At 41.2% G+C, this 11,058-nt stretch overlaps 1 protein-coding gene across 4 annotated transcripts; it reads left to right on the top strand.

Moving 5' to 3' along the window:
* The first annotated feature begins 51 nt into the window (after positions 1–51).
* Positions 52–6,334, top strand: LOC139005997 (bis(5'-adenosyl)-triphosphatase). 4 transcript variants are annotated; one of them, XM_070408406.1, is made up of 4 exons: positions 232–345; positions 1,874–1,952; positions 2,359–2,420; positions 5,045–6,334. In XM_070408406.1, exon 4 carries the CDS (start codon positions 5,331–5,333, stop codon positions 5,778–5,780), a length of 450 nt encoding a protein of 149 aa, XP_070264507.1. In that variant the 5' UTR covers positions 232–345; positions 1,874–1,952; positions 2,359–2,420; positions 5,045–5,330; the 3' UTR covers positions 5,781–6,334. The 4 variants fall into 4 exon arrangements, with proteins under 4 accessions (XP_070264509.1, XP_070264507.1, XP_070264506.1 ...); XM_070408405.1 differs by lacking the exon at positions 2,359–2,420; XM_070408408.1 differs by lacking the exons at positions 232–345; positions 1,874–1,952; positions 2,359–2,420 and adding an exon at positions 52–133.
* Positions 6,335–11,058: the final 4,724 nt, after the last annotated feature.

The raw sequence follows: 11,058 nt of genomic DNA, 5'->3' as shown, positions 1-11,058 counted from the left end.
TTATCCGGAGCCCGGGCGGGGTGGGGCGGGGCGGAGCGGGGCGGAGCCTGCGGCCTCGCCAGGTTCGCGCCCGACGCTAGGCTCCACCGCGCTCCCTGCGGGCGAGCGGCGCACCAGGCTGCGGAGAGCAAAGGTGAGGCGGCTGTGACCCCGGCGCGTACACGATGCGTGGGACGAGGAGGGCCGCGGGGGTACTGCCAGAAAGTGTCGCGAGAGGTGGAGGGAATCGCGCGAGACGTGGCTCCTCCCTGCGGGCCGAGAGCCGGAGCGCGGGGCCGCTGGGCGTGCGGGTCGTAAGTGCGCGGTGCCCTCCGCCCTGAGCCCGCGGGCGGTGTGAGGCCGGAGGTCAGTAGGCGGCTGGGTTGCGGAAGACCTCATAGCTGTAGGGCAGCCCTTGGCACTTCAGTTAGAGGAAGGAGGAAAGTCCAGCCCTCTCACTTCATACTGGGAAAACAGGCCGCCTGCCCAGACACTCTGGCTAACCCTTACCCTACTGATGGCCCCCAGGGGTGGTGCGGGAAGTCACGGGAGACGCAGGGTGCCACGCCCCTGGTGAAAAATAGGACGATAGGGCGCCAGCAGCTATGTCTATCCAGACTTCCACATCTGGGTGCTGGGGAGAACGGATGCAGTTGGCGTTGGCAAGGATAAAGGGTTATCTCTAGGCTAGGGCTTGGCCCCAGCCCCCTTGCATTTATTTGGATCTAGGGTCTCCCAAAAAAGGTATCTCTAATAGAGGTAGAGGTGAGCTTGACAGGATTTAAAAGCTGCAAGGGAGGTTGGAGACTAGATATTTTTGTTCAAACAAGATGACATAAACGAAGTGAAAAGTTAAACGAATTTCCCACAGTCATGAAGCTGAGCAGTTATTTCTCTGGAAGACCTCAACTCCTTTGGGGTAATAATTGAGTATTCTAGGGCAAGGGTTTAGGTAATGTTTTTCAGTTTTGTTTTGTTTTTAATATGAGAGGAAGGGAGATATCAATTGGCTGCCTCCTGCGTATTTCCTACCTGGGACTGAGCCTGCAACCCCGGCATGTGTCCTGACTGGGAATAGAAACAGACTTCTTGGTTCATGGGTCCACGCTCAACCACTGAGCCACACCTGCTGGGCATCAGTTTTGTTATTTCTTTAGACACTGAGAAAAAGAAAAACTGAAAGAGGAAAATTTTATAGCATCAATTATCCTATAGGTTAACAGCCTCACATATATATCAACAAGTTTATACCTTCTCAAATTTATAACACCTAAATAACTTCTGTTCTCTACGGAGAGGATGAAGAAAGCCAGGACTGCACCCCATTCTCTAGAATCTTGTCAGATGATTGGCTAATATAATAAACTAATAAAAATAGTAACTAGCATTTACTGAGCTCTTACTATGTTGTAGGCACAGGTGTAAAGTAAGCATTTTACAAGTATAATCCCATTTAGTCCTCAGAGCAACCTGATGAAGTAGATACTATAGTTTCCCTATTTGCAGAGGTAAAATGACTTACCAAAAGCCATACTACCAGCAAATATAGAGCCAAAATTATAAAGTCTTGTCTTCACAGCCTGCACCTAAATAACTTACCTAAAATCAGAGTAATTTAAGTGACAGAACTGGATCCTAAAGAGTGATGTTTATGTAGGTTGTACTTACAACTATTTACTATACTAGAAATTAAAACTGAGAAATTTAAAATTTATTTTAAAATAACATTTTGTGTAAATATTTTTATAGAAAAATAACTTTTTCAAGATAACTTAAAAATCATAGAAAAGAATGATGTTGCTTCACATTTTCATAAATTTCTTTAATGTCTGGCTTAACAGAAAACCATTGGATTCTCAAATTTGCTTCTGCATTTAATCTATTACAATTTTAGTTTTGAAGTATATGAAGACAATCCAGCCTCACTCAACTATGTAGTTGGAGAAGGAGAGTAATTTTCATAGCCTTTTCAGGTAATTGTAGATATTCTTTTTAATAACTACACTAAAATTCAGCAAATGGTAGCTTCTTGAAAATTAGTTGCAATGTGAAATCTGAAAATATATCAATGAACTTTTTGTAGTACTCTAATACATTAAAATCCATTGGTCTACCTGGCACTTTAAATGGATCTTTTACCTATGAACTATTTATGACATGTGTTTGGAAAATGCCAGTTCACTTGAGCTATGCAGTCTTCCAAATGTTACCAGATTTCATTATATATTTTTTAAAATTACCACCAATCTCAGAAAAATCATTTAAGTATTGGAAAGCTGTCAAGTTCATAGCACAGCAGTTTTCCAAAATTCTACTTTTTTCTTGAAAAGGTCATATTTTACCACTGGCAACAAATACTGTCCATTGTTTTCATTGCAGTGACAAGCTCACTTTGTTTTTGTGGGGATTCAGAAGAGCCATCCCATGATGTGCCTTAAGTGGTATGTGGATTATTTTTGAGCTAAAGGCAAAGGAGATCTTGTGGGCTCAAGAGAAACTTCTTCCCCCACACCCTTCACTATCTGGAGGACTTTGAATGAGAAGCCTTGCCCATAATAAGAGATTAACAGGGATAACCTTTTTGGACCTACTTATATGGTAGGACAAACTACTAATTACTGAACACGTGCTCTCCCTGCAATGACCTTCTGAAGCCCCAAGGTGCCTTCCCTGATTCCTACCTCAAATGTTTTATATATCCATTTTCCCTTTCTGTTTAAACCTCTCATGTATGTGGGGTTCCTATGCACATGAAAGTAAATTTTATTTTCTCTTGTCAATTTCTTCTTGTTGATTTGATTATTGAGCCAGCCAAAAGAGCCAGAGGAAGGAAAGGGGAATTTTTCCCTTCCCATATTTTCAAGAAAAGTTCTGCCAAATACCTAACAATTGCAATAGCAAGTCAAATAAAAATGTTCCATGAAAAAAAGAGTAGCTGGTTTAGTTACCAATTCAAATAATCAGTCAAGTGCTTTTTCCTCAAGAGACCAGCATACTTCAGAAGGTGGAAATGTTTTATGCATATTATTTTGTCATATAGAATATGAAAAAGTATGAACTTAGGGTTAATAAAATTAGTTTTTGCTGCTTGATGAAGAGTATTCTTAAGTGAAACTGGTACTGTTTTTTATTATGAATGCACAGCAGTGGACAATTTGTGACTGATAGTACAATTTGTTTCCACTGCCTTAATTCCTGCCTAAGGCGCCAGCAGTTTACCCACCAGTACCTTTGTATCAACAGAGGGGGTGGGGAAGGCAAATCATGTCTTAGTTATTAAGGAATAGTTTGCGATCCCTGAAAAGGTTTCTACAACCTCACCCCCAGAGTCCATGGACCACCCTTTGAGAACTATAGCAATTAAATGTGCCCACCCTGGGGCTTGGGATATAAAAGTATTGAATAATACAATACCTACTCTGAAGGAGTTTACAGGAGAGGCAAACAGGTAAGCAAAGAAATATATCTTGTTGAATGCTATAACAAGCCGGGATCAATTACTCTTTGATTACAAAATAATCAAAGACCACCCTTACCTCCAGAAATTTTCTTTCAGTGAGTCTTTGGTGGGATTCAGGAGTCTGCATTTTAAACAAGCACTACAGATGGTTTAGATGCAGGTAGAATGAGATCCACACTTTGAGAAACATTGCCTTAACCAGTATAAATTTCAGGTTCCCAAGAAGGCCCAGTAGGTAGTATCAGAGATAATGTCTTATGGTGTATCTCTCAAAAAACACTGCTTAGTTTCACTGCCTATTGTTTGCAGCTAAATAACAAATCTACCAGCAAAACCCTGGCCAGTGTGGTTTGGTTGGCTAATGGCTCCGTGCACTGAAGGGTGGTGGGTTTGATTCCTGGTCAGGGCACAAGCAGGAGGCAACCAATCGATGTCTCTCAGCAAAGACTTAAAAGGTAAAATCTGAAATAAGCTCTACTTTTTCCCTTTCAATTCTCTAGTGCAGGGGGCCAGATAAATATTTTAGGCTCCTGTGGGTCATAAGGTTTCTGTCATAGCTAATCAGTTCCCCTGTTGTGGCCAAAAGCCGCCAGAGACAATGAGTATGTTTTTTGAGAGATACCATAAGACATTATCCCATTAAAACTTTACTTACAGCCCTAACCGATTTGGCTCAGTGGATAGAGCGTTGGCCTGTGGACTGAAGGGTCCCAGGTTCGATTCCGGTCAAGGGCATGTACCTTAGTTGCGGGCACATCCCCAGTGGGGGGTGTGCAGGAGGCAGCTGGTCGATGTTTCTCTCTCATTGATGTTTCTAACTCTCTATCCCTCTCCCTCTCTGTACAAAATCAATAAAATATATTAAAAAAAAAAAACTTTACTTACAAAAACAGGTTTTAATTTGGTCTCTGGTGGTAGTTTGCCGACTTCATGCTCCAGAGCAAAAATTAATGCTAATGGCCAATAAGTTGCCTAAATAGCAAAAGGAAGAATCTGAGGGTCAAATGGATTTCATATCCAAAGTTGGAATAATTTTAGGCATCAATTTGAATTCTCATTTCTTTCCAGAATAAACCATATTTCAATATTCTAAAAGTATGTGTTGAGTGCCTATCAAGGTACAAGGATACATAGTTTTTAGAGGCAGAAGTCCTCAGTCCCTGGTAGACACTTAGACATCCAGAGTTGAGAAAACTCATCTCTGATGCTCTGACTATAAAACAAGACCAGGGCTTTGGGCTGTGACAGGGCTTCTCAAACCCTAATAAATGTTTGAATATGCTAAGTAGATTCTTTAAAATGTAGATCTTTCAGATCCAACACTCAGACGTTCAGTATAATTAGAGAGGTCATGAATCTACATTTTGATCAAGAATATACAGGCTGGCTCTGGCTGGTGTGGCTCAGTTGGTTGGGCATCTTCCTGTGCACCAAAAGGTTGCTGGTTTGATTCCCAGTCAGGGCACATGCCCGGGTTATGTGCTCGATCCCCAGTAGGGGGCATGCAGGAGGCAGCAGATTGATGTTTCACTCTCACATCAATGTTTTTCTCTCTCCCTCTCCCTCTCGCTCTCTAAAAATCAATTAAAAATTATTTTTAAAAAGTATACAGGCTGCGACAGAACTTGGCTGGAGATCCTGGCTGGAGAACCTGGCTAGGCTGCTGATCAACTGAACGCTGTCTCCGTGTCATTCCTTCTTCGCTGACTCCATCCACACCTTTGGGAACCCCTGGACCTGCTGGGGTTGGACCCCAACAAACAGCTATCATCCAGAACCACGGGAAAGCTGGCTGAGTGGAAGTTCTACAACTAGAAGGAAAGAAAGAAGCGCATTGAGACTGAGTAGGAGGTGCAGAGGCGCCAAGAACAGAGATTCCAACCGAGAGAACATGTCATTCAGATTCGGCCAACATCTCATCAAGCCCTCTGTGGTGTTTCTCAGGACAGAACTGTCCTTCGCCCTCGTGAACAGGAAACCTGTGGTCCCAGGGCATGTCCTGGTGTGTCCCCTTCGGCCAGTGGAGCGCTTCCGAGACCTGCGTCCTGATGAAGTGGCTGATTTGTTTCAGGCCACCCAGAGGGTCGGCACGGTGGTGGAAAAGCATTTCCAGGGGACTTCTCTTACTTTTGCTATGCAGGATGGCCCCGAAGCCGGACAGACTGTGAAGCACGTTCACATCCATGTTCTGCCCAGGAAGGCTGGAGACTTTCACAGGAATGACAGCGTCTATGATGAGCTCCAGAAACATGACAAAGAGGAAGCGGACTCCCCAGCCCTGTGGAGATCGGAGGAGGAAATGGCAACAGAAGCCGCGGCGCTGCGGGCCTACTTTCAGTGATGCAGGCATGAAAAGCAACTCGAACAAATCCCAAGGCATAAGGAAATGGGCCTGTTCTCAGGACTCTGCGGCACTGGAAATGAAGCCAAGCAGACTTTATTACATCCTCCAATTCGGCAACCTTTTGCTCAGCATTTTATTACCCTGCGGAAGCCACCTGGTTATGTTTCAATCACGATGACTGACAGGCTAACTTCAACACCACGGCATCGGCAGCCCTTCCGCCCTCCTAAGTCTGCGCCCTCAGAACAGAGCCCTTTCTAAATTGTCCCTGGGCCTGGATGGAAATAAAATGGCAGTTGAGATATTAAAAAAAAAATTAATACTATGGGACACGGGAAACCTGATAACAGTAAAAATTATGAAGGTGGAGCCCTGGTCAGTGTGGCTCAGTTGGTTAGGCTTTATCCTATGCATTCAAAGTTTGCTGGTTCAATTCCCAGGTTTCCAGCTGGATCCTGGGCGGGGGATTCTCTCTCATCATTGATGCTTCTATCTCTCTCTTCCTTTCCGTTCCTCTCTGAAATCAATAAAAATTTATTTTTTTAAAAAAAGTATACAGATCAGATCCACATCAGATCCTCATCAGCTCCTCATCAGCTCCTCATCAGATCCTCACCAGAACCTAGCCAGAGAACATGGCAAAAGATCCTGGACAGAACCTGGCTACAGAACTTCACTGGAGAACCTAGACAGAACATGGCAAAAGAACCTGGATAGAACCTGGATAGAACCTGGATAAAGAACCTGGTGACTGAACCTGGCTGGAGAACCTGGAGAACCTAGCTGGAGAACCTAGCGAGAGAACATGGCACCAGAACTTGGTTGGAGTTCCTAACCAGAACTTCGCTGGAGATCCTGACCAGAACCTCGCTGGAGATCCTGGAGGGAGAACCTCGCTATGCTGATGAACTGAAACCAGTTTCCATGTCATTCATTCTTCGCCGACTCCGTCCACACCTTTGGGGACCCCTGGATCCGCTGGGGTTGGACCCCAGCACCTTTACCCTCTTCTACTTCCCTCACCCTCCTTTCCCTCTGGTAATCACCATAAAAAAAAAAAAAAAAAAAAAAAAAAAAAAAGTATACAGGCTGCTACTGTGAGGCAAGGTGCTTAAATCAGAAACACAGAAGACCTGAGCTATAATTTCAGTTGTACCACTTACTTTGTTTATAAAATCAGAATGTTAGAACTAGAAGAAAACGTAGACATCCAGTGTGATATTCTATTCCATCCCAAAGTTGGTGGTTTTCATAAGTCCATAGCCATTCATGAAAAGGCATTTTATTACTTTATTCGGTGCAACTGAATAGTTCCTGCCCTCAACTTGAATAATCTTAGATTTTTTTTTACTTTGAGGAAAGTAATTTATACTTTCCTAATGATTTCTCTGTCTTACTTCATTGAGGGCTGTTTGTTTTGAAAGCTGGTAACTTCAGTTAAATGGTACAGCAAGGTGGCTTTCCTCTAGCCCATGGAGGTTTCCATCAAGCCAAGTCCTCTTGGCAACGGTGGTCAGACTGAGCAAATGTAAATGTAGCACATGCAACTGTAAAGTATAACACTTTCAGAAAAGAAAAAAAAAACAAAAACCAAGAGCAAATCTTCAGGAACCTTGGGTGAACAAGGACATCTTAGGGACCTGGCAATCCTTAAAAAGGAAAACTGGCAAATAGGATTTCACCAAAATTTGAAAGTTTTGTTCTGTAAAAGACTGTTATGAAGATGAAAAGATGCCCTGGCCGGTGTGGCTCAGATGGTTGAGCATTGTCCCATGCACCAAGAAGTCGAGTCAAGTCATAGATTCCATCCCTGGTGCAGGATGTGCAGGAGGCAACAAAGTGATGTTTCTCTCTCTCCCTTTTCCCTTCCTCTCTCTAAAATCAATAAAAACACATTTTTTTAAAAAAGATGAAAAGATAAGCTATAGACTGGGATAAAATATTTATAAACCACATATCCAACAAAGCAGTCGTATCTAGAAAACAAAGAATTCTTAAAATTCCACAATGAAAATACAAATAATGGACCCCAAGTTTGGTTTTAATACTCTTCTTCAATGAGAAGAACCAGGCCTTCTTGGAGAAATAACTGATTCTACAACTAGAACAGGAAATACACAAGATGAGTCTGGAGAATCTTGTAGTGCTAGAAAGGAAGGAAGGACTTAAAGAAAAAAGCCACACAATGAGGGGGCATGTCAAAAGGACACAACTGAAAGAGCTCCCAATGGCCAAATCAAGACAATATAAGTAACAAAATAAGGTAGTATTAGATCATAATACAAAGTATAAAATAAATGAGTCCATATTGATATAAATTATTGACTAAAATAAGTGAGAGAGATTAGACAAACCTCCCTTGCAGGGAAATTCCAAATAATTTACGTAGATAAACATTCTCCAGGAGGTGGAAGCTAACTCCCCCACTCCTTAAGTGTGGAACTGCATATGGTGACTTTTTTCCAAAGAGTACAGTATTGAAAAAGGGGGGGGGGGGGGGGGAGAGCAGCTTTATAGTGGAGAAACCTAACAACACTATCTCAGCCAGGTGATTAAGGTTAGCATCAACAGCATAAGTTGTGTTGACAGTATATACATCTGTTATATGATGAGAAGGGCACTTACCTCTGTGGTCTTCCATAAACCCACAGCCCAAGTGTAATTATGAGAAAAACATCAGACAAATCCCAGTTGAGGGACATTCTACAAAGTATCTGACCAGAACTCCTTAGGACTGTCAGAATCATCAAAAATTAGAAAAGTCTAAGAAACTGTCACATCCAAGAGGCTTCTAAGGAGATGTGACGACTAAATGTAATGTGGTATCCTAAATGGATGCCAAGAAGAGGAAAAGGATGTTAGGTAGAAACCAAGGAAATCTGAATATAGTATTGACTTTAGTTAATAAGAATGTATTAATATGGTCCATTAATTGTAACAAATCTACAAAACTAAAGTAAAAGTCTGTAGTATATCAACAATTTTTCTGTAAATCTAAATATTCTAAAATAAGTTTATTAAAATAAGTCCAGTTACAAAATGGGTAAAGACACACACAGGCATTTTATGGAACAGAATATACAGATGGCAAATAAACACATGAAAAGATGTTCAACATCATTAACCATTAAGGAAATGCAAATTAAACCACAATGAGATATCATTACACACCCATAAGAACGGCTTAAAAAAATAGTGACTAAGTAATGGCAAGGATGCAGAGAAATTCATACATTGCTGGTGAAAATGTAAAATGGTATAGCCACTCTAGAAAAGTTTGGTAGTTTCTTTAAAAATTAAACATGCAACTGTCATATGACCCAGAATTACACTCCTGGGCATTTATCCCAAAGAAACAAAAACTATGTCCTACAAAAACCTGTACATGAATATACATAAAAGCAGCTTTATTTATAAGAACCTCAAACTGGAAACAACCCAGGTGTCCTTCAACAGGTGAATGGTTAAACTGTGCTGCATCCATATCTCAGACTACTCCTTGGCAATAAAAAAAAGTACTGATAGAGGAAACAACTTGGCTAAATCTCAAGAGAATTATGCCGAGTGGAAAAAAAGCCAATCTCTCTAATGTCAACATACTGTACCATTCTACTTACATAACATTCTTGAAATGACAAAATTTAGACATGGAGAAGAGATTAGTGGTTACCAGGGGTTTTTAGTATGGTTGGAAAACAGAAGCAGGTGTGCCTATAAAAGGTCAAGAGGAGGAAAAAGTGTGATGATGGAATTGTTCTATATCTTGACTATATGAATGTCGATATCCTGATTGTGACATTGCAGTAAGATTTGCAATATATTACCCTTGAAGAAAACTGGGTAAAGGGTACATGAAAGCTCTGCATTATTTCTTGAAACTGCATGTGACTTTATAATTATCTCAAAATAATTTTAAAAATACAGTAAATAGTCCCTTCTTATCCACAGTTTCACATTCCATGGTCTCAAGTTACCAGTGGTCAACCAGTGTCTGAAAATATTAAATGGAAAATCTCAGAAATAAACAATTCCTAAGTATTCAACTCTGGGCCTTTCTGAGTAGCATGATGAAAACTTGCACTGTCCCATTCCTTCCCACCTTGGACATGTATCATCCCTTTGTCCAGCATAATCCACACTGTACATACACTACACTAAGATACTTTGAGATAGAGACCACATGCATGTATGTTTTATGACAGCATATTGTTATAATTGTTCTATTATTAGTTGTTAATCTCTTACTATGCCTAATTTATAAATTAAACTTTGTATAGGTACGTATGCATAGGAAAAAACATAATATATCTAGGGTTCGATATTACCTGCAGTTTCAGGCATCCGCTGAGGGTTTTAGGATGTATCTCCCCTCACATAAGAGGGAGCTGTTGTACTCCCAGTTACATTTGAATTTCAGGAAAACAATCCTTTTTAGTCCCAACATGTCCCATGCAATATTTAGAACACACGTATACTAAAAGATGATTTGTTGTTTTATCTGAAATTCAAATGTAAGTGGGAGTCCTATGTTTTATCTGGCAATACTACTCGTGGCATTAGGCTACCAAGATAAATTATATATTGCAACATAAGGTAACATTTAAAGGGTGGCTGAGAGAAAATGTGCACTGATCCCAGAAACCCCTAAATCCTCACTCTCAGCAGCTGGCACCTCCTCTGCCTCATATTTAATTACAGCAGATGTGCTACTATTGCCCACTACTGGAGAAAAGCCACATAGAATATATATAAAACCCTCCTGTTTAAACACAGGATTGAAAACTATCCAGATAATCCCTTCCCAATTTCAAATTTAAAATAGCTATCCCACTCCAAGAAAGATGATAATTAAAAGTTAGGGTGTGTTTTCTAGGAATAATTTTGAGTCTCTAGTAAAGTAACACTATAAAAAATAGAAGCAAGAACTACTAGACATCTGAGAAATCTCTTTAACATGATAAAGATGGAGATTAAAAAAAAGAAAGGAGCCCTGGCCAGTGTGGTTCAGTTGGTTGAGCACTGTCCGGTGCACTGAAGTGTCACCGGTTCGATTCTCCATCAGGGCACATACCCAGGTTGCAGGTTCGATCCCAGTCAGGATGCATATAGAAGGCAGCTGACTGATGTTTCTCTCTTCCTCTCTTTCTAAAATCAATTGAAACAAGTAAAGAAAGAAAGAGAAGGAGGGAGGGAGGGAGGGAGGGAGAGAGAGAGAGAGAGAGAGAGAGAGAGAGAGAGAGAGAGAGAGAGAGAGAAAGCAATTTTGGAGAAAATC

Source organism: Myotis yumanensis, unplaced genomic scaffold (assembly GCF_028538775.1).
Source record: "Myotis yumanensis isolate MYYU_CA2020_CCGP unplaced genomic scaffold, mMyoYum1.0.hap1 SCAF_3, whole genome shotgun sequence".
Lineage (NCBI taxonomy): Eukaryota > Metazoa > Chordata > Mammalia > Chiroptera > Vespertilionidae > Myotis > Myotis yumanensis.
This window is presented reverse-complemented; position numbering and strand designations above follow the sequence as displayed.

Bases quoted from the DNA above. Each gene is read 5' to 3' on its own strand.
- LOC139005997 (XM_070408408.1), top strand. From the start codon at position 5,331: ATGTCATTCAGATTCGGCCAACATCTCATCAAGCCCTCTGTGGTGTTT.